Raw genomic sequence first — 24,551 nt, 5'->3', positions numbered from 1 at the left:
GCTGTATGCTGGCTGCAATATGGGATTGAAGTTCATTCTCTGTCCTCCATAGTACACGCCTGCGCAAGGCAAGATTGAATGAAACACCCGAAAACCCCGCCCCTATGGCTAAAGATTGTTCCCTCCAAATTCAAGTGACAGTGTCCCTTTAAGGCTGGGATCACACATGAGAGAAACTCGGATGAGCCTCACTTTTTAATACCCAGCACTGCCGCCATCACTCGGGAATAAAAAAATACATGCAGCCGCATGCTCCGCTCCCGAGTGCCAGGTATTAAAATGCGAGTCGATAGATAATAGAAAGATAGATGATATATATGATAGATATAGCTATAGATAGATAGATAAATAGATAGATATAGCTATAGATAGCGCTACCTGAGTGGGTTGGGGGACACTCGCTTGGCAACGGGATTAAAGCACTCAGGTACGGTTTCTCACAAAAACAGTCTATTAGGTTTATTTAAATGTCAGAAACTGCACTGTAAGCCATGTTGCTCATCACAGGCCTGCACATAGTCCATAGCACTTTAACTCGGCGAACAGTTCATTAACGTCAAAGGAACACATAAACCACCGACAGTCTGTTCCAATGGCAGATACTTCTCTGCCGTAACCCCATTTATCTGGAGTTACCTTACAGGAGCTCCTGCTCCACACACGGACTCCTGTCAGTCCTGGTTCCCAGGGAAGCTGCCGAACTGGGGTCACCGTCCATGTGACCAGGGCACTTCAGATAGTCCAGACCCGCAGACGGAACTGTAGCTTACACAGTAGCCATCACAGGCTCTGCAGATACGGCCTATCCGTGCACTAGTCAGGAAGTCCAGTCCCAGGCACTTCCAACACACAGGCCTTCAGTCCACAGCCTCATCATGTACTTCCAGGAATCCAGTCCACTCCAGGACAATCCAACACACAGGCCATTCACAGGACCTCACACTCTGATCATTCAGGTACATACACTCTCAACCATGTGACCACACCATGGTCACATTATGTACCTGTAACCACTCCCGCACAGCTCTCCGACCAACCCTGCATGCCAGAGTCCTGGTCATTGCAGTAATGTCATTCTTCCACCAGGGGGGAGTGATGTTACATCTGAAGGCAATAAAGGAGATCTTCCTACCAGGTATCACAAACCATACACTGCACTTCACACTCCAGTCCACCAGGGGGAGCCTTGCCCCTATCTACTAGGGCACTCCTCACAATTAGGTAAAACTGGTGGTCTGGATAGAAAGCTAGTCAGAAGCTGACTGGGCTTCACCCAGGCAGTATCCTGTGAGTCAGATGCTGACTGGGCTTCTCCCAGGCAGTTCCTGTCAGACAGACAGAGGGGAAGGAGGAACATCAGAGCTGCAGACAGAGAGGTCCCTGACAGGGGTGGGATCTTGTCAGAGGCCTAGACAGAGAGTCACGGAGCTGCGCCTGCCCCACGTGTGGCAGCATCCTAAGGAAGGACACGAAAGAGAATTTTATTGTAGAGGGTGAGAAACGAAGTCATAGCACAAGGAGAAGAATCCAGAAGGAGTTCTGCCCTGCAAAAGGCTGCATCCTTCTGAGGCGCAGGATCCGGTGGCCGGAACACCGATGGAGTAATCGTCTCCAAGCCTTGCTTCAGAGACCGGCAGGACAGTTAATTCCACGTTAGCTGCCCGACCATATACCCAGGAGGCACGGTGGCAACTTGTGGGGGCTGGGGCTTCGTAGGGTCCCTGTAAAAAGCCTCAGGCCATCAGTCATACGGGTTTGTCCTTTCCATACCATCTGGGGGACAGAAAGAAAGAGACATTCCATCTTCAATAGTTGTGAGGACCTTACTGAGAAGCTCAGCAGGGAGGTACTACAACACACAGGCGCTAGAGGAAGGCTACTGATTTCAACCTGATAAGGGGACTCTGGATTTACCTTCAGATCGACCGGACTCTGCCTACCCTGTGGTCTGTACCCTGGACTGTGGATGCTGAAGTCTTCAGTAAAGGTAAAGAGACTGCAACCTTGTGTCCTCGTTCTTCACTGCGCCTTACATCATTCACCATCTCCAGCTACACTTCTGGGAAGCCCTGGGGGTACACTTCACCTGTGGGAAGGTACACCATCTAGCTGCCATCACATCATCCCCAGCGGACCCCTAAGCAGCGTCGGTCACCCTGACCGAATACCACAGGTGGCGTCACGAACTACCCCTTTAAAGACCTTTCCCAAAACCATAAAAACTCTTTTCTTTATTGGACGTCCCTCAAAGGGCCACGGATCGGGTCGGGCCACCGTGACATCCCCTGAACTGAAGGACCCGGTGCCGAGTACCCCATTGCCCTTGCGTGGGGGTGCTCCACCTCCCTTTACAACTATATAACTATATATATATATATAGTATATATATATATATATATATATATTTGTATATACAACTATATAAATACTTGTGGGACTACAGGTCCCAGAACAACATTACATCAGGCTTACAGCGCAGACTCCCTCTGCGACACATGCCAGCCATTTAAAATGACGCTGGACACAGTTTCATTATCGCCATTACAAATACGCCTCCATGTGTATCCTAAGGAGCATATACAGCGCCCCCTGGTTGTAACATGAGTCACTGCACCACAATAGATAGATCTATCTATAGCTATATCTATCTATCTCTCTATTATCTATCTATCATCTATCTATTATCTATCTATCGCTATATCTATCTATCTTATCTATCCATCTATTATCTATCTGTAGATGTACCTATCTATTATCTATCTATAGCTATATCTATCTATCATTTATCTATCTGTTTATCTATCTATCTATCTATCTATCTATCTATCTATCTATCTGTGTGTGTAAACATTATTCTTCAATGGAGTATGTAAAAGAAGAGGTTGGACAAGGAAATTGCATCACAATTCTTTTTTTTGTACTGCATATCTTTATTTAGCTTACAAAAACACACACAAATCCGCATGAAAAAACTCATTAAAAACATGGATGTACGCAGCGTCCAACCCGCAGAGTTTACTGACCGTGGGAACATTACATATCCCAATATAGCTGCAAACAGGAACTCACTTTTTTTTTTCCTTCCCAGAAGCCAACTTTCAATTAGCTTTATTTAAAGTGACTTTTATTTAAGGTGACCTGCCAGTGAATTCAGATGCAGATTTGGTGCAGATTTTACCTGAGTCAAATCCTGAACAAATACTGAGGCATTCCTGACTGTAGAAACATACCCTTATTCACATTCTGTGGAAAATGATAATCTACAGATTTGGCGACATTTTACAATCTACAGCGCTCATGTGTTTCTAGATTTTGGATTTGCCACCTATCTCAACCACTGAAATACAGATGGTAACATCTGTGGCCTAATCTGCCAAATAAACACTGCAAACAAACAAGCAGATTTCCAGGTTTAATTTCATTAAAGATTTTTAATTTTACAGTATGCACCTGGATCGCCCCCACGTTAAGGGCAATGGGGTACTCGGTACCGGGTCTATCTCTCTCGGTTCTGGGGATGTCACGGTGGCCCAACCCGGTCCGTGGCCCTTCTGAGGGGCGTCCAATTAAAGGTGAAGTTGTTTGTACGGTGTTCGTGACGCCACCTGTGGTATTCGGTCAGGGTGACCGACGCTGCTAGGGGTCCGCTGGGGTGATGGAATGGCAGCTAGATGGTGTACCTTCCCACAGGTGAAGTATGTCCCCAGGGCTTCGCAGAGGTATAGGTGGTGATGGTGGACGTCGTAAGGCGCAATGAATAACGAGGACACAAAGGTTGCAGTCTCCATAGGCAGCTCCCAGGGGTCCAGGCTCTCCAGCGGTGGCATGTTAGTGTAGTCCTCCGGTGATGGGAGTCTGTGCGGGGCCATTCTTTTTCAGAGGTCCCCTCTGGTCTCCAGCTCTATTCCTTCTAAATCATGGTTTCATTTCTTCGGTCTCCGCCCGCCATAAAGAATTAGGAGGCGGACCTCAGTTGCTGACTGACACGTCCTCAGGATACAGAAATATTTAGACTTGGGGGCCATTATTTTTCACGCTTCTCAGTTCGTTCACGCCCACAGCTCCACTCCCTTCTTCTCCTGCGCTCCTCGTGGCGCGGTAATGGCGGCAATTTTGGCGGCAAATGGCAATCACAGTTCCAATACAGTTCTGACACAGTTCGTAGGCACACATGACCTGATTTTCAGGCTTAAGTAGATCCTGTTCGTGACGCCAAAGATGGATCGCCCCCACGTTAAGGGCAATGGGGTACTCGGTACCGGGTCTATCTCTCTCTCGGTTCTGGGGATGTCACGGTGGCCCAACCCGGTCCGTGGCCCTTCTGGGGGGCGTCCAATTAAAGGTGAAGTTGTTTGTACGGTGTTCGTGACGCCACCTGTGATATTCGGTCAGGGTGACCGGCGCTGCTAGGGGTCCGCTGGGGTGATGGAATGGCAGCTAGATGGTGTACCTTCCCACAGGTGAAGTATGTCCCCAGGGCTTCCCAGAGGTGTAGGTGGTGATGGTGGACGTCGTAAGGCACAATGAATAATGAGGACACAAAGGTTGCAGTCTCTTTACCTTTTACTGAAGACTTCAGAGTCCACAGTCCAGAGTACCGTTCACAGGGCAGGCAGAGTCCGGCCGGTCCGAAGGCACATCCAGAGTTCCCTTATCCAGGTGGAAATCAGTAGCCTTCCTACTAGCGCCTGTGTGTTGTAGTACCTCCCTGCTGAGCACCACGGGATAGTCCTCACAACTTTCATGGATGTTTCTGATGTTCTCTCTCTCTCTGTCCCCCAGATGATATGGATAGGACAACCCGTATGACGGGGTAGGCCTGGAGCTATTTTACAAGGACCCTAGAAACGCCCCTCTCCCACAATTTGCCTCCATGTCTTCATAGGTATTAAGGTCGGGCAGCCAACTTGGAATCAACTGTCCTGCCGGTCTCTGAAGTAATGCGTAGAGCCTATTACTCCCTCGGTGTTCCGGCCACCGGCTACGCACGTCAGAAGGAGGCTGCCGATCTCGGGGCAGAACTCCTCCCGGTATTATCTCCTTGTGCTGTGACTTCATTTCTCACTCTCCACAATATACTTCGCTTCGTGTCCTTTCTTAGGATGCTGCCGCAATGGTGCAGGCGCAGCTCCGTAACGTTCTATCTCGTGCTTGGTCTCTGTCAGGATCCCACCCCTGACAGGGACCCTCTGTCTGCAGCTCAGATGTTCCTCCTTCTCCCCCTGTCTGCCTGACAGGTCCTCTCTGGGTCAAACCCAGGCAGCTTCTCACTGACTTCCTATCCAACCCACCAGTTTTACCCGTGTGTGAGGAGTGGCCTAGTAGATAGAACCTTTGCTCCCCCTGGTGGACTGGAGTGTGAAGTGTAGTGTGTGACTGTGACACCTGGTCAGGTGAACTCTTTTAGTACCATCAGACGTAATATCACTCCCCCTGGTGGAAGAGCGACATTACTGCAACGACCAGGACTCTGGGGCGCTGCACACCATAAATAGTGGATTCAGCATAAATTTCTCCTAAAATTTGTGTAACGTGGTTTTGCCTTTGATTTTAGCCAATTTTTGGAATTTTTTTTACGTCCCTGTGAACAAATTACATATATTTCTTCACAAATCATTCTTTAAAACCTCACTTTTTTAGTAATATTCATAATTCCTTCACTTCACTCCCCTAGAATGGGAAATGTTGTGGATAATTCAGTCACCATAATGAATATCTATGGAAGTTTTCAACAAGCAGCCATACTGTGGCTGTGAATTGGGCTAAAACTGAAGCACTGAGCCCCTGCGGTCTTTAAACTGCTCACTTAAAAGGAATCAGTCACTTATGATTTCACCCCCCCAAAAAAAACTATTTATACATGTGCGGCGCCCCAGGGTCCTGGTCATCGCAGTGGTATTGCTTTCCTCTCGGGGAGAGTGATGCTACGTTTGGTGGCAAAGAAGGACAACTACATCTAGGTATCACAAACATGCAACACATTTCACACTCCAGGCCACCAGGGGGAGCTTCTCCTATTTATTAGGTCACTCCCCACATAGGTAAAACTGGTCGCCTGTAGGGCAAGTTAGTTAGTTGCTGGCTGAGCGCAGCTCAGTTAGTTGGTCCCTGACAGGGGTGAGATCCTGTCAGTGAACGAAGGAGAAAGGACACGGAGCTGTGCATGCCCTCAGGGCTGCAGCTCCTAGAAAGAGACACACTGAAGGCAGAACTGTATTTGCAGCGAGCATGAAGGAAGTCGCAGCAAAGGAGAGGATACCAGAAGGGGACCAGCCCTACACAGGCTGCCTCCTTCTGAGGTGCAGAAGCCCGGTAGCCGGAACACCGAGGGAGTAAGGACCTTTACGCTTTGCTCCAGAGACAGGCAGGACAGCTAATTGCAAGATACCTGTCCGCCCTACACCCAGGAGGCACAGTGGCAACCCATGGAGGCCGGGGCGTGCTAGAGTTCCTATAAACAGCCTCAAGCCAACAGTCATACGGGTTTGTCCTATCCTATCCGGGGGACAGAAAGAGAGACATTACATCTGTGAGGACCTTATGTGAAGCCTTAGGCAGTAAGGAACTACAACACTGCAGCGCAAGGGAAGGCTACTGATTTCCACCTGGACACGGGGACTCTGGACTTGCCTCCAAACCAGCCGGACTCTGCCTGCCCTGTGATCTGGTGCCCTGGACTGTGGATGCTGAAGTCTTCAGTAGAGGTAAAGAGACTGCAGCCTTGTGTCCTCGTTCTTCTCTGAGCCTCTCACCATCCACCATCTACACACCGGGAAGCCCTGGGGACACACTTCACCTGTGGGAAGGTATACCATCTAGCTGCCATAACATCACCCCAGCGGACCCCTTAAAGCAGCGTCGGTCACCCTGACCGAACACCACAGGTGGCGTCATGAACATAAACTCTATCCCTTTAAAGACCTTTCCCTTTTACACGAACGTCCCAGGGCCACGGACTGGGTCAGCCACCGTGACATCCCCCTGTGAACCGCAGGACCCGGTACCGAGTACCCCACGGCCCATGGGGGCGATCCACATGTACACGTAGTTCTTTCAAATTCAAGTCCAGAAACACCTATACATGGCCAGTTCATTCCTCCATTACTACGAACTCAATTATTGTGCAAAGGAGGCTAAAGAGCTATTTTAGATCTCTGTCACTCCAGCTCTATTCCTTGCCCAGCAACGCCTCCTCCAGGTTGACTGACAGCTTTTTTTGGGGGGGCAGTGGGCTGAAATCACAGTGAACGATTCTCCCAAAAATGAGCATAATGCACAGCACTATCAAAACGACACTGCTGTGCACATGTTCTGTCTTACATCACTTCTTTTTAAAGAGAACCTGTCACCCCCAAAATGGAAGTTGAGCTAAGCCCACCGGCATCAGGGGCTTATCTACAGCATTCTGGAATGCTGTAGATAAGCCCCCGATGTATCCTGAAAGATGAGAAAAAGAGGTTATATTATACTCACCCAGGGGCGTTCCCGCTGCGGTCCGGTCCGATGGGCATCGCGGTCCAGTCCGGTGCCTCCCATCTTCATAGGATGACTTCTTGTCTTCACCTCTTCTTGTCTTCACGCTGCAGCTCCGGCGCAGGCGTACTTTGTCTGCCCTGTTGAGGGCAGAGCAAAGTACTGCAGTGCGCCGGGCCTCTCTGACCTTTCCCGGCCCCTGGGTGAGTATAATCTAACCTCTTTTTCTCATCTTCCAGAATGCTGTAGATAAGCCCCTGATGCCAGTGGGCTTAGCTCAACTTCCATTTTGGGGGTGACAGGTTCCCTTTAACCACTTCAGGGTTCAGAATCCCTAGAACAGGGAAAGAAATAACATGCTCATTCTTCAGGGGTTGGGAAACTGCCTGCTCTCTACACTTCACAGCATTAATATGAAGACGGCAGCAGAGCCGCAGCAAGAACAATGGCAAAGCCACAGGCGAAGACACCTCAAGATAGTGACTGCCAGTGTTTTCTTGAAGTGGCTTCACATGGGAAAACACAGCAGCTGAGCGCACTTGCATTCAAACAGCACCGTGTGCACACACTGTTAAATGGCCATATTCTAACAGTAGCTATTTCCTGCAAAAATCTGCAATATTAGAACATCTGTGACACAGATTTAAAAGGAATCTGACACCGGTTTTTTCTATTTAATCTGAGAAATGTAGGGGCTGTGTGACGCCTACCAGGGCCGTGGGGTACTCGGTACCGGGTCCGGTACTTAAAGGGGATGTCACGGTGGCAGCGACCCGGTCCGTGGCCCTGGGCACCCAAATAAAAGGGAATTTCTTTAAAGGGGTTTGAATAAAGTTTGTGTTAGTTGCGCCATCTGTGGTATTTGGTCAGGGTGACCGACGCTGCTTAAAGGGGTCCTCTGGGGAGATGATGTGGCAGCAGCAATGGTATGGCTTCCCACAGGTGAAGCTGGGTCCCCATTGCTCCCGGTGTATCGATAAAGATGGTCGGTGGTGTAGCAAGAAACGGAGGACACAGGTTTGCATTCTCTTTACCTAGTTTACTGATGAATTCAGGCAGCCACAGTCCAGGGCACCAGATCACAGGTGTAGGTAGAATCCGTCCGGCTTGGAAGTGAGTTGGGAGTCCCCTTTACCAGGTGGTGTTAGACGCCTTCCCTCTAGCTCTGTGGTGTAGTTCCTTGCGGCCATAGGCCTCTCACAAGGTCCTCACATGTTCTCTCTGTCCTCCTTGTAGGTAGGACACTAACCCATGTGACAGGTGGCTGGAGCTTTTTTACAGGGTCTCTATCACAACCCGGGCTCTATGTGCCACTGTGTCTCCAGGTGTCAGGGCGGACAGGTGACTTGTAATCCAGCTGTCCTGCTGTTTTCTGCTGTGAGCCGTGGAGTCCCTCACAACCTCAGCCTTCTGGGTACCGGTGTCTGCACTCTGTAGGGAGGTAGCCCAGTTGCAGCAATTCTCCCCAGTTCTCACTCACCTGCGCTTCAACTCTCCTATACGCTCACTACAATCCGTTCGGCTTTCTCTTTCTCTCTTTCTAGGAGCTGCAGCACCTCTCGTGGCTGCACAGCTCCTCTTCTCCCTTCTCCTCTGTCTCTCTGACAGGAACTAACTGAACTCACTTTCCCTCCAGACCAGAATATATATAGGGAAGCCACCTACAAGCTGTATCAGAGCTCCCCCTTCTGGCCTGGAGTGTGAACATGTTGCATGCTTGTGTTTACCTGATAAAGAAGATCCTTCCTCGCTTCCAAGCATGACATCACTCTCCCGGTCAGGAAAGCAATGCCACTGTGACAACCAGGAATCCGGGGTGTCACAGCTGCTTGATCTAGTTTTAATATAGTAGGTGTTTTTTCAACATAAGTTTATCATTAGATGACTAGTTGTGTTGGGCTGTGTTCTCCTGCTGTGTGTAATCCCGTCCTACAACTGATTAGCAGCTTTCTGCCTATATACAGTGAACAAAGAATACTGCTAGTGATGAGCGAATATACTCGTTACTTGAGATTTCTCTAGCATGCTCGGGTGACCTCTGAGTATTTTTTAGTGATTCCCTAGCAACAGGCAACCCCCACATGTACTTATGCTGGCTAACAGATGTAAATCATTCAGCTGCGGCAAGAAAAACTAAATCTCCGAGCACAAAAAAATTCTCGGAGGACCCCCGAGCGAGCTCGGGAAATCTCGAGTAACGAGTATATTCGCTCATCACTAAATACTGCCAATAAGTGGTGTGGGCGGAGTTATACAGAGCTCAACACTCAGAGAACTGCTAGATCTGCAGAAGAGTAAACAGTGATTTCATTAAGGCTATGTGCACACTTTGCAGCGTCCTCTGCGGGTTCTCCCTCAGCAGATTTGATAAATCTGCAGGGCAAAACCGCTGCGGTTATCCCTGCAGATTTATCGCGGTTTGTTTTGCGGTTTCCGCTGTGGGATTACTCCTATACTATTGATGCTGCATATGCAGCAATATGCAGCATCAATAGTAATGTTAAAAATAATAAAACATGGTTTATACTCACCCTCTGACGTCCCGATCTCCTCGGCGCTGCACGCGGCGGTCCGGTTCCAAAGATGCTGTGCGAGAAGGACCTTCGTGACGTCACGGTCATGTGACCGCGGCGTCACCGCAGGCCCTGCTCGCACACCAACCCTGATACCGGATGGCCGCGTGCAGCGCTGAGAGGTGAGTATATCATTATTTTTTATTTTAATTCTTTTTTTTTTACACAAATATGGTTCCCAGGGCCTGGAGGAGAGTCTCCTCTCCTCCACCCCGGGTACCATCTGCACATTATCCGCTTACTTCCCGCATCGTGGGCACAGCCCCATGCGGGAAGTTAGCGGATCAATGCTTTCCTATGTGTGCAGAATCGCAGCGATTCTGCACAAGGAAGTGACATGCTGCGGAATGTAAACCGCTGCGTTTCTGCGTGGTTTTTCCCGCAGCATGTGCACAGCAGATTGCTGTTTCCATAGGGTTTACATTTAAATGTAAACGCTATGGAAACTGCTGCGGACCCGCAGCATCAAAATCGCCGCGGATCCGCGGTAAAACCCGCAAAGTGTGAACATGGCCTAAAACTGCAGAAGCAGCTCAATAAGTGACACATTGGAATGAGAGTCTCTGTCCCCATGTCATGCTGCTTTCAGATAACACAGCCAAAACCTGCAGACAGATTTCCTTTCAATCAAAATGGGACACAAATCCTTGTTGTCTGCACATTGTGGCAGATTTCTCATTGATCTGACTGGAAGCTAATTTGTAAGCAAATCTATTTGAAAATTGGAACTTGTCAATGATTTTCCATTTGTGAATAGACTTCTTTCTGCAGTATATGCATGGATTTGTAAAGTTCTTACTTATGTGAATCTACGCTTACCTAGAGCTGCATTATCTTGTTTGGAGATATTGGATGTAACATTTCCACAATAGAAAACAGTGTGTAGCCAGGTATATAACTGATAGCAAAAACACCTTTAGGCTACGTTCCCGCATAGAGCTTTTAGTACGTTTTTGATGTTACAGATTTCTATAGTATTTCTGCACCTATTTGGTAAATTAGATTACTTGCGGTTTTTTATTTTTCATTGCATTTTTTTACACACTTTTTTATTGCGTTTTTGACCCTGCGTTTTTTTTCTCTGTTTGGTGTGTCATGTTTTAAATAAAGCTGCCTTGTTTTTGATGCTTCCATGAATTTGGGTTTGACAAAACTTCATGTGCTGATTATTTGCGTTTTTACTACGTTTCTGCACTAAAACACATGCATTTTATATCTGTATCTAAATCAAGTCTATGGGGAAAATCCACACATAAAACTGAGCGTACTCGCAAGAGAAATTGACATGCTGCGGATTTCAGAACCGCACCGCAGGTCAGTTTAGGATTAGTTAAAAAAAAGGATGCCAGCTCTGGGGTTGTGTCATTTTATGCACCCATCAGCTGCCACACAACTTGGTGTCGATGTGTTGCTATAGCAGCTGAGGGTCTGTTGAAGACCCCTTTATCTGCCATTGTGGAGCAACATTGAATCCCAGCCCTGTAGATGGGTATTATTATTATTATTATAAATTTTTATAGCGTCATTTATTTCATGACACTTTACATGTGAACCGGGCAAATATAGACAAGTACAACAAACATGAGTAAAACAAGGCACACGCAAGTACAGGAGGAGAGAGGACCCTGCCCGCGAGGGCTCACAGTCTGCAGGGGATGGGTGAGGATACACTAGGAGAGGGTAGAGTTGGTCATGTGACAGTTCAGCAGACAGAGGATCGCTGCAGGTTGTAGGCTTGTCGGAAGAGGTGGGTCTTCAAGTTCCTTTTGAAGGTTTCCGTGGTAGGCAAGAGCCTGATGTGTTGGGGTAGAGAGTTCCAGAGTATAGGGGAAGCACGGGAGAAGTCTTGGATGCGGTTGTGGGAGGAAGAGATGAGAGAGGAGTAGGGAAGGCGATCATAACAGGATCAAAGGTTGCGTGTAGGTAGGTACCAGGAGACTATGTCACAGATGTATGGAGTAGACAGGTTGTGAATGGCTTTGTATGTCATTGTTAGTGTTTTGAACTGTAGCCTCTGAGCAATAGGAAGCCAATGAAGGGCCTGTCAGAGAGGGGAGGCTGGGGAATAACGGGGAGACAGGTGGATTAGTCGGGCAGCAGAGTTTAGGATGGATTGGAGTGGTGCCAGAGTGCTAGAGGGGAGGCCAGAGAGCAGGAGGTTGCAGTAGTCGAGGCGGGAGATGATAAGGGTATGCACTAGTGTTTTAGTGGTTTCCTTAGTCAAGGAATGCACGGATTCGGGAAATGATTTTGAGTTGGAATCAGCAGGAGGAGGCAAGAGCTTGGATATGTGGCTTGAAAGAGAGGGCAGAGTCAAGGATCACCCCGAGGCACCGAGCGTGCAGGACTGGGGAAAGTGAGCAGCCATTGACATTGATGGATAGGTCGGGTGGAGGGGTAGAGTGAGGTGGGGGAAAGGAGACCATGATTTTTATAATATACAAAAATATTGGAGTATTGGTATATATAATACAAGTGATCAGAGGATCACAGGTTCAAATCCCTTAAAAAGACTAACTAATACACTAAAAAGTTGTTGTTTTTTAAAAGAAAGTTTAAAAAAATATGAAAAAATAAAAGATATTTTAAAAAAAATACATATGAGTCTGATCTATAATATAAAAATAATTAATCCGATCAATAAACCATGTCCAGAAAAAAAAAAATTGAATTAGTCAAAATTGTAGTTTTTTTGGGGGGGTCGCCATAACGCTGCAAAAAAATGCAGCAAGAAATGGTCAAAATGTCATATTTGCCTTAAGTGGTATGAATAAAAATGTATTCTCACCCTGCAAAAAAACAAGCCCTCATACTGGTCCATTAAACAAAGAATGAAAACATTACAGGTCACAATAATGGCAACACAATATTTTTTTTTTTAACAAATGTCAATTTTTTTTTCTCCTTTTAAATAATTAAAAAAACAACTGGACATGTTTGGTATTGTAATTGTACTGACCTGGACAATCATGGTGCTTGGTAATTTTTACCACACAATGTACGCTGTAAAACAGCTCCCAAGAAACAACTGCAGGATTTTTTTTTCGCAATTTCACCACACATGGAATTTTTTATACAGTTTCCAGCACATGTTGTGCTTTCAAAAGTGTCATTCAAAAGTTCAACTCGTTCTGCAAAAAACAAGCCCTCATCTGGCTATGTGGACGGAAGAATAAAAAAGGGGGCCTGAGATTTCTATAAATCCCATCCACTTTGATAGAACTGTAATGCGCTGCGTTTTTTGTGCAGCGAAAATATGGAACATCAAACACAAGCCAAAAACTCATCATGTGAACTTAGCCTTAAAGTAGGTGTCATTGTCGACTCTTACCTACACATTCCACAAGTGTAACTTGGCGAGCCACAGTTCTTTGTACCAGGAAAGGTAGCCCTGAGCCACTACCAGTAGTACAGTCTAAAAGATCCTGCAAAAATGAAGACAACTGGTTATACATCGCATTGTGAATTAATGGGAATCAACGAAGCCATTAAGATACGTGGTATGAGGTAATAAGAAAAAACCTCCCTATTACCATTAGGACTCATGTACACATCCATTTTTTCTTGCTTATGTTATTAAAGGGGTTGTCCGCTCTTAAATTACAAGCTTGCAGTCACTCTGTGTGACTGTAGACTTGTGAATCCTCACATGATGCTGCGCGCTGTGAGGATTCTCTGGTGACAGCGCCAGGATAGGAGGGCGTGAGACCACAAGTACAGTATGCGATATGCCTACTTCAGGCCACATTCCGACTAGACTGTTTCTGACCTCGCTCAATACACTTGCATTACGCAAGGCCGGATACCGTCTAGTCAGCATGTGACTGCATGTATGCAAATAACATATTTGTGGTCGCGTTCCCTTCTCTCCTGGCGCCAGCACCAGAAAATCCTCACAGCATGCAGTGCGCGTGATGTGAGGATTCACAAGTCTGTAGTCGCTCAGAGTGACGGCACACTTGTAATTTAAGAAAACGGGGATGAGGAAAAAAGACCGGCACCACTGTCGCACCTGCAGCCAGCGTTTATGTCCATGGAGGGAAAGTTGGTAATACATTGCCCCTGGGATCTCGGGTGCCCTATAAAGTAAAAAAAAACTATTCAGGCAATGTTAATGTAAGATGGGCAAGAAGTGGCACTCGCTGTCCCGTGTAAAAAGTTCACTTTATTGTTCACATTTAAATATGGAAGCAGGAGATTCTTGTGCGGTACATGTCGGATGATGGCCGTTTCGCGTCTTGCGTGCTTCTATGGGTCCTATGAGTTGCAGAGTTGCATTTTTCCCATGCAGAATTGACATGCTGCAGATTTCAAAAAGCAGTTTTCCAAATCAGTCAGAAAACAAGGTGTGTGCATGAGATTTCTGAAATCTCGTAGCTTTTGCTGGTATTGTAAAAGGTAGCTTAAAATCTGCATTAAAAAAAGCGACGTCTGAACATAGCCTTACTATATATATGAACAAGTACCACAAATCATGTCCCCACACATTTAAAATAACGATAATGTGGCCATCCCCTTTAATAATATTAAAACTTATTTATTCCAAGATCCATTGAGGCATGTTTCCATGTTGTGATTATGCTTCGGATTTTCTGCTCTGGATTTTTGGGCTGAAAATGTGCTTCATGTTACAATAGTAGAAATAAGGGTGAGTTTTCCAGAAATCCCATTTACAATTCACAAGGCACAAAAACAGATACATCTGGACTTTTCCATGTTATGGTTGCCGTTCAATATAAAGACTTGGATACACTGCTCTGAGTATGATAAAACAACATTCAGAAGAAAAAAAAGACTTCTCCACAAGTTATCTACATCGTCCTTCCAATGACTCACCCCTAAAGTGCTGTCACCGACTATTGATGCATTAACAATGTCGGCATGCCCAAAGTCAATGGCAAGGAGTCTTGGCAAGGGTTTCTTCCGGCTGCCTTGCTTCATCTTCCAGAATAAGAATGCGAAAAACATCAGAATGATGACGAAGAGAACTATGGGAAGGACAGTCACTAGGAGGAGGCTTGTGTCTCGGGATTTCTCCACTGTTGTAGAAAAGAAACATTTTGTTACTTAAGTGCTTCTCATCAGATCCAATACAAGTCAGAAAAAAATTACTATTCAGATAATTAAAGCAATTGTCATCCCATCTCTCTATCTATTTAGTGCCATAGTCTAAACTATTTTCTAATATACTTGAGTTAAAAAGTCCTTGTGCTTCCCTCACTACACTATCTAACTGCTTTCATTTTTTATATAAAAGAAGCAGAGATCGGCGCCGTACAGAATAGATGGGTAGTTAGAAACTACCTGCCTGTAAGTTCTTGGCCCCATAAAAAGAAAAAAACACAAAAGCCCTGGATAATCCCTTTAAAGGAGTGGTCCGAAGTCCAAAATAATTTTCCCCCTAAATCCCTATCTATTTAGTGACACAGTCTAAACTATAATATCCTATCCTTCCCCAACTACAGTATGTATCTGCTTTTCTATTTATTTCACTTGCTTTTTGATGACGCTTCGTTTGAGCATCATCAGTGCATGTTGGGATACTCAAACGAAGCATCAACAGGGGGCAGAGTCTGTGGTCCCCTTCATGAAACGAAGAGTCATCAATGACCAGTGACATCACGGACTGCTCCTGCCAGCAATTCTGCTGCTTCATTTGACCCCATGTCAACAGAGCAGCTTTTCCTGTTATGGTCTGCTCTGTTTGACAGTGTGTCACTGCCAACGTCATGCTGGTTGACAACAGTGGCCCTGTAGTTAGGCAGCAGGGAGTCAACTTTTAATCAGCATGACATGAGCAGTGATGCCCCATCATCAGAGCAGAGTGAAAGAGCAGAAGCTGCTCTGTGAATGTGATGTGTTTCCACAATCAGTGATGGTTTGGGGAGCCATGTCATCTGCTGGTGTAGGTCCACTGTGTTTTATCAAGACCAAAGTCAGCACAGCCGTCTACCAAGACAAGCTTTTTGGAGATGGAAATTTCATTCTCCAGTAGGACTTGGCACCTATCCACACTGCCAAAACTACTAATATCTGGTTTAAAAACAACAGTACCACTGTGCTTGATTGACCAGAAAACTTGCCTGACCTTAACCCCATAAGATGAGCTGAAGCCTGCTATCAAAGCAACCTGGGCTTCCATAACATCTCAGCAGTGCCACAGGCTGATCGCCTCCATGCCACGCTGCATTGATGCCGTAATTCATGCAAAAGGAGCCCCCACAAAGTATTGAGTGCATTTACTGAACATACATTTCAGTAGGCCAACATTTCGAGTTTTTAAAAACATTTTTCCAAGCTGGTGTTATAAAGTATTCTAATTTACTGAGATAATGACTTTTGGATTTTCATTGGCTGTAAGCCATAATCATCAACATTAACAGAAATAAACACTTGAAATAGATGACTCTGTTTGTAATGACTCTATAGAATATATGAGTTTCACTTTTTGTTTTGAAGAACTGAAATAAATTAACTCTTTGATGACATTATAATTTTGTGAGATACACCTGTAATCCCAGCGTGTGTACTCTAAGCCAGGGGTCTCAAACTGCATTCCTAAAGGATTGCAAACCATACGTGTTTTGAAGATTTCCTTAGCATTGCACAAGGTGCTGTAATCATTATGTGTGTAGGTGATTAAATTATCACCTGCGCAGTACAAGGCAATCCTGAAAACATGACCTGTTTGCAGCCCTTGAGGAATGCAGTTTGAGACCTCTGCTCTAAGCATATCTAATCACGTATGTGATGTGATACACTCCATGTATCTAATCCCAGCTTATAATATAGCCTCGTTGACAGTCTACTTGTCAGTATCACTTTGCAGTCTCCAACAAAATGTCTCCGCAAACACCCAGAAGGGGAGGAGATGAGTGATGTCACACATATGTGAGCAGACCCTGCCTACATTTACTGCAGTCGTAATGTGAGCTGGTTGTACACTAGGTTTTCAAGGCAAATTTTAACAGCTGCTCCCCCTAGTGTTTAAAAGTGGAAATTCCAAACCTTTTTAAATTATTTTTTTTAATTTAGTTTGAAAAATAAATGATAATATATATTTGTTTAAATTAAAACAATAAAACTTTATTATTTTTCAATTGTTGAAAACATTTTTTGGGGGATGGCATCCTCCTTTTAAGTGGAATTAGAAAAGATCTGAAGACAACACTGTATTTAAGAAGTGAAGAGTGTAAACTTGCTGGGCACAACTACTCTCACTACTTTGTGATCCTTTGTATATGCTTTTTCCTAGAGCTGTAACTTGAAGATCTTGGACCTCAAAGCAAAACATGCTACGACCTTCCATGTGCCTCCGATATTACTGGAAGGTTTGGTCATTTTAGAGAAACACATAGCATAGATAGTCTGAAAATGGTGATGGAGTTCACAGTGTATGATTTACAAATATTTGCAGCTTTTTATATTTACTACATCTACCAGAAACACACGTACTGCCTCATCAGGCGCTGGCCTGTGATATCAGTTTTGAGATACCATATAATATGAAAGGCTGTTTACCAGGTTTGAAGATGGTGAAATTTTCATTACAGAAATCGGAAAAGCAACACCAAGCTTCTGAAACCTCAATTTTGACATTGCATTGCTCATTTATGCTGCTATTAAAACAGCCTCGGACTCTATCGATATTTCCAGATTCAATCCGTTTCTGTTCCGTCACAAAACATGTCTTTCCAACACAAGTCTTTTCCAAGCAGTCGGATGCCCCTTGACAGGTACAGGTGTAATAGATATCTGTAAAGAAAGTAATAAGCCTTCAGTCTCAATGACTACAACCATCAAAAATGCACAATTCTCTTAGGGCATGTTCACATTGCCTTTTTGCACTAATGGCTTTGCTTCTGTCTAAATTCTTGAGAAACAGGATTCTGGAAGAACCCCCAATAGGGCCATTGATTTTAATGGGGCAGACTGAGTTACTTTGTGCTCTGTCTGGCATGCCTCTGTTTTTGCAGTATCTACATTCCTAAGGTGGGCACAAAAGCTTAGTCAATAAGACTTTTAACTTCGTCTGCCTCATTAAAGTCAATGGCCCAATCGGTGGTACCACCTGAATCCTGTTTTTCAGGGCTTCAGATGATGCTCTGATGAAGCCACTGACACGTGGCAAACACGCAGTGTGACTATACCCTTAGACAGTAAACCACAGATTATGTTTCTTATATCATTGTCAAGTAAATAGTATATTATAGTCATATAATGTTGCCTATAGTCTTGATTTATAAAAGTTATGGTGGTTTGATGGATGAACGATCTGTAGAAAAATCAATCTTGTGCAAGCCTAGATAGGTCCACCAGGGTCTTCTCTGCTGTTATCTTGATAGTATCAAGCCATTGGGTTACTGGTCTTCCTCTTTGCCTTTTACTATTCTTTTAACCATGATGTCCTTCTCCAGTGATTGCTCTCTTCGTATGATGTGTCCAAAGTAGGCAAGTCATAGCTTGGTTATCCTTGCATCGAGTGACATGTCTGGCTTGATTTGTTCCAAAATGTATTTGTTTGTTCTTCTTGCCATTCATGGTATCAATAACATCCTTCTCCAGCAGCATATTTCGAAGTCAACGATTCTTCTTCTGTCTTGTTTCTTTATCGTCCAGGATTCACATCTGTATGTTACTACAGAATAGACTAAACTATGTATGAGCTGTGTCTTATTCGCCAGTGAAATATTCCTCGATTTGAAGACCATTTCCGTCCAACTCAAATGTGTCCCGATCGTACCTGGCAGTAGTCAATATATCTCTGTCTTCTTTGTATTGAGTAGCAGTATGTATAGCAATTATACAGTACAGTAATACTACTGTATCCAGCTAAACATTTACCTGTTGATTGACTTTTACGCTTTTACATGTATTACTAGAGAACAGGGTCTGAATTGAGAAAGTCTGTGTGAGAAGAGTCCACAGGGTATAGGAAAGGATGTAGCTGCTGGCATTCCCACTGATGAGCGAATGTTGGTGGGGGAGCCATATGGCCCTGTAATTAGTGAGAGATCTGTGCAATACATTCCATACCTGTAGACAATGCCCATATAAGAGGTCTCTGATCTGGCTAGAAGTGATTGCACTTAGTGGACACCTGCTTTTTTCTCCCAGACAAGGGAAAAGTTTGGCCCCAAAAAATGAATTACATCTATGAAAAGGAACTTTCCGAAGAGGACAGTCCCTAATTGAACTACATTTTTCCTTCAAATACTGGGATTTATTTTTATTGTGTAAAATCACTGGATTGATGGAAATGGTAATCAATACTGAGAAAACTGCTGATTGTGTTCATCAGTCCTCTGAACTATTGCCGATTGGAAATTTAGTTTTACAGATACAAAACATTGAAGAATAAAGTCTCTCCTTCCGAAAGCCCAAGTAACTAGAACTAGCTTTTCTCGACTCTCTGGCTTTGACCTTTGGCTTTGTCTTACTATTTATCTAAGTGTTGCTTGACAAGGGATACTTGTGCCAGCTTCAGTTGTTGAATGGACTTTGTCACCTCAGATTGCCAACAGAATCTGTCACCACATGGGCTAAGACAGATACAATCCTACTGTCAATCATAGCTAAAAAGCCCACTGTCAGGGCTACGAGCTAAACTCTGCTGTGCTGTAGCTGGAGAAGTTATTATATTAAAGTCGCCCTGTTACTAAAAAATATTAAGGCATGATCGGTCTTACAATAAAAAAGTGGTGGCCTTTCATGCCGCCTCATGGATCTGCACCAGCATCCAGATGTGATGCCTGCTCCATTCGGAAATCACAGGACTACAATGCCATCAGATACTTGCCTGATGACGCACATTTCTAGTCACCCTACTGCTGCAGCCTATTACAGTCTGCAGTGGTCTTGTGACTTCCAAATGGAGCCATATTGCTTCAGCAGCAACCGTGACGGTTGCTAGAAGGTACCGTAAGTGTGCCACTGTTCTTTATTTTAAGGGCATCCATGCCTCAATTGTTTTTTTTCTATACTGCACAACCCATTTCTACACCATATTAGGTTTCAAATGTCTGAATTTGATTCAGCAGACACATAAAGGCCAAAACACATCATCCAAAATGGAGCATTATTCTGGCCACCCTAAACCTAAGGATTTACAGTTTTATGTAATTAAGGTTTATTAGTAGGTTGGCCTACCCAGTATTGCAGCTCCTCTCACAATACAGCCCCTTCATTGCCCTTTTGGTAAAGGGAATCTGTCAGAAGGCTTTTGCTATGTAATCTCATGACAGCATAAAGTAGGGGTTAAAACACAGAATTCAGCAATGTGTCACATGTCAGGCTGTGGGCTGTTGTTTATTTACAATCAATGTGTTATCACCTTGTGATTATCATTGCAGTGACTAGCTGGCGTGGTCAGTTGTCCGCCCCCTCCTATGACAAGAAGCTCAATGTCTATAGACAATGTACATAGAGAGCCTGATGTGGGCGGGAGAGGCTTTCTAAGCTCTGCTACATTGATAAATCTAAATCTAAAAACTCTGATTGTGTCAGAACGGCTGCACCCAATAAACTAAATGATAGGTTGTTGGATTCAGCTTCTCTTTGCCTACATTATGCTGCTTTCAAATGAGGTAGAAAAAAACCTGCTTACAGGTTTCATTTAACGGTCCCCCACGTTGATACCATACTGGTGACCCCTATGACAGTCACTTTGCCCTCCTTATCAAACGCCCTTACAGCTTCTGCAAGTTTATAACTGAAAAAGGAGCTTTTGTCCATTATGTCTCCTGTGCCACCCCTCACCATGTTATTTAGGTCACCAGTAATATCATAGAATCACAGAATGTTAGAGTTGGAAGGGACCTCCAGGGTCATCGTGTCCAACCCCCCGCTCAATGCAGGATTCACTAAACCATCTCAGATATCTGTACATCATCTGTTTGAAGACTTCCATTGATGGAGGACTCACCACCTCTCGGGTCAGCCTGTTCCACTTATTGATTACCCTCGCTGCCAAAAAGTTTTTTCTAATATTTAATCTGTATCTTCTCCCTTTTAAAGACATAAGCCACAATCACTAAGGGCATGGGCTTGTATCATATGTTTCAGGCAGATTGTGCTTGGAAAAGCATGAACCAGTCAATAGAGAATGATCATATGAGGTGCGATGTAAAAACCACTGTACATAGATAGGTTCCGTCTTTTTTAACTTCTTTTAACCATTCCCAGTTTCGAAAGCCGCTAAGTATCTAAAAGAGGTGACCTACTTTAAATATAAAAAAAGACGCCTCAAAAATGACAAAAATAAGAAGCCAAAGAAGATGATTTAGAAAAAGCACAGGTGGCTTTTTTCTGAAGAGCCTACCTATAGCAAAACCTCAGTGGGCACGCCTGTGTCTCCAAGATGTGCACATATTCCAATACTAATGAAGTGACTGCTTACCGTAAGAAATAGATGACTGGTGTGAAAACGGGAATATTTTAGGAATATTTCATTCTACTGACCTGTTGCTGATGTAACAATTGCCAGTGAAAGCACCCAAATGTTTCTTCGTAGCATTTTGTCAGATTTGTGTTTGACTTGTTCAGCCGTGGTCAAGCGAGCTTATCCTGTGGGGAAAAAAACAATATATATTTCTTATTATTCATCCTAATGGCTTAAATACAATTAATATGTATCAACTGTTTTTACAAAGATTAAGTAAGTGATGATTAAACTGGAAAATAAAGATTTCACGATGGATTAGGAATCCTGCCAAGTTTTCATTACATAATTATTTTGTAAAATCATTGGATTCACATGGAGACACTTATTTGTTTAATTGCATCCTTAATGAAAATTTTAATTTGTGTTTCTCTTCAGGAAGGAAGTCATAATAAAATACTGTTTCATAATTATGCCTTCTGTTGCCTGCTGCTAAACAACTGTTGTCTGCTGCCCTGGTTCCTGGCACACTACAGTCCTTTGCCCACTCATTTTGGGCTTGGTCCACTAGACGAAGAACATAACACACAGCAGGTGTCCAGGATTTGTCAGCATTACATGTCTAGTAAATCTAGTTTTAGAACCGCACTCTCTTATGGACCAATCAGTCTAACTCTCAACCTGATTTTCTCCCACTATCCGTCTTATTTCAAGTCTCATACTGACTATAACAAAGTTAAACCCTGCGCTGCTGACTGAATAGACGGCTTTATTGGCTGATGCATTTACAATATGCCCTATGAGTCAGAAGAAATGAACTGTGGCTATAGACAAGCAGATCCATCACCAACACCTACTTGTAGCAAGACATCTGCCTGTCTTCATATTCCCTAGGACACAAAAATAAATCTAATTTTGCCAGTGAAGCAACAAAATCTGCTAAAATAATCTCCTATGACATTTTGGGAACTGCCTATCACCATTTGTGGTTTGGATCTATTTTTACTGGGGAACTAAGACCCTGTTCACATTGGTGCCAGGGGTTCCATTAGCAGTCTTCTTGACAGATTGTGTCAGACCTTAGTACCGCATACGGAGCTATTTTTCTAGTAAAAATGGCAGGCACCATAGGGGAATCTGAGTGTATCATTATAAGTAACTGGGATCCACCAGGAGCAAGTTATATACAGATAGGTCCAGAAATATTTGACAGTGACCAAATCTTTGTGATTTGGCCTCTGCATGCCACTATTTTGGATTTAAAATGAAACTTTCGAGATGCAATTGAAGTGTAGACTTTCAGGTCTTAAATACTGAAACACCTATTCTTCACTTGGGTCAATGTTCTGAAGCAGTTTTTCTTCATCATAGAAAGGATCCTGTGATCATCCACCACTGCTGTCTTCCATGTCCATCCAGGCCTTTTTTGAGTTCCCAAACTCACCAGTGCAATCTTTTTTTTGCAGAATGTACCAAACTGTTGATTTGGCCACTCCTAATATTTTTACTATCTCTTTTTTTTTCAGCCTAATGATAGTCTGTTTCTCTTACATTGAGATCTCCTTTGACTGCATGTTGTGGGTTCACAGCAACAGCTCCCAAAGGGAACAGCCACACCCGTATTCAGCTACAGACCTTCTACCTGTTTAATTAATGATGGGTTAACAAGGGAATAGCTTAAGCAGCCTATTAAGGAGCCTTTGAGATAATTGTCTAATTATGTTTGGTTCCTTGAAAATGAGGCAGCTACACATTAAAGAGCTTCCTAAACCCTTACTACAGTTAGCATCTGAATATCCTCTTATTAAAGATGATGGTCTGCACTTTAAGCCCATATTGATTATATAACTGTATGCTGAACATGTTTTGGTACACAGCTAAAATGCCAAAACTTGTGTCAATGTCCAAATATTTCTAGACATAACTGTACCTTCTCGACCAGATCAGGCTAGATTAATATCAATGTAATAATGCATTATGTTCCTATCAGGATTCTGTAAAAGTCAGTTCTTGCTAGCGTCTTTCCGGGCACAAAAATTGGCTTTAAAATTTAACACAAAATTGGTAGCTCTACACTTCATTCAGAGAAGTGGACAACATTTTATTAAAGCCAAATTCACACTTCTGTGAAACACTGAACATGCCTCATCTGAACTAACTTCGTCAACATGATATATGAGGCAGTTGACTCAGATCAGGAGAACCACAAGTCGGGTGGGCTATTGTGATGCAAGCCTAGTGAGTGTGAATGCGGCCTTAGTCTGAGCTTTCTCTGCATTCTATGTCATACCTATTTTCATGCATATTATGATATCTTAAACAGCACTGAAAGAGTTTCAATGCATTTCTTTAATTCATTAGTATTCTTTTGTGTGTTGTTGTCAACAAAGAGTGACTGATGTATTTTACTATGCCTTTGAATAGTAAAAAGTCTCCCAGAAGTTTCTTTCTATGAACATTACTGTAATGATGCCTCTCACAGTGAGCATTTAATAAGGCCACAGTGCATATCATATACATAGAAGTGTCAGTGACAGTAGTGTAGTTACCAAGAGGGCAAAGGGTGCAGTCATCTTGAGCCATCTTGCACAGTGGGACCAACCAGAGTGACCACCATGTTAGACTATATAAGAGTGCAAAGGACACTGATAGGGTTAAAGGAAAGTTGTTAAGTTGTACATGCAGTCCTGTCTGTGGACAGCATGGTAAAGAGACAGAGATGCTGGTATACAGGTTTGTGGGAAAATATGTATGTATGCAAGTCCAGTGGGAGGTCCTACTAAGGGGAAGTTGAGTTCAGGGGTGTTATTACTTTTTGTGGGGCACTGTGGGGGCAGTTTTACTTTTTAAGGGCATTAATAATTGTTATGAGGAGGTGCAGAGCCTTATTGAATTATAGGAGTGATGAGTATTTTACATATAAATATCACAGGAACACAAAGGAAACGTTATTACTTCCTACAGGGCAAAAAGAGGGCACTATTACTTTATAGGGTCCTCACAAAGTGCATTAAAACACCACTGCAAAGTTTTGGTTTTTATTTCATCGCTGGAGTAGTGCCACTAGTCTAAGTTCCCTGACCCTAGTATTATACTTACTATCTGCCACCTTCAGCTGTTCCCGC

At 44.0% G+C, this 24,551-nt stretch overlaps 1 protein-coding gene across 2 annotated transcripts in view; it reads right to left on the bottom strand.

The window, feature by feature from the left end:
- The window catches only part of ACVRL1 (activin A receptor like type 1), a 153,430-nt gene that overhangs the window by 78,486 nt on the left and 50,393 nt on the right, over positions 1–24,551 (bottom strand). For both annotated transcript variants that reach the window (XM_077297419.1, XM_077297420.1), the window contains exons 2-5: positions 21,507–21,611; positions 17,568–17,801; positions 14,883–15,085; positions 13,378–13,471 (exon numbers count right to left, since the gene is read on the bottom strand). In XM_077297419.1, the coding sequence (XP_077153534.1) occupies positions 13,378–13,471; positions 14,883–15,085; positions 17,568–17,801; positions 21,507–21,561 (586 nt within the window). In that variant the 5' untranslated portion in view covers positions 21,562–21,611. The remainder of the gene's footprint in view (positions 1–13,377; positions 13,472–14,882; positions 15,086–17,567; positions 17,802–21,506; positions 21,612–24,551) is intronic.

The sequence above is a fragment of the Ranitomeya variabilis genome, chromosome 3 (assembly GCF_051348905.1).
Source record: "Ranitomeya variabilis isolate aRanVar5 chromosome 3, aRanVar5.hap1, whole genome shotgun sequence".
Lineage (NCBI taxonomy): Eukaryota > Metazoa > Chordata > Amphibia > Anura > Dendrobatidae > Ranitomeya > Ranitomeya variabilis.
Note: the sequence above shows the minus strand (reverse complement) of the source record. Positions and strands in the feature narration are given on the sequence as shown.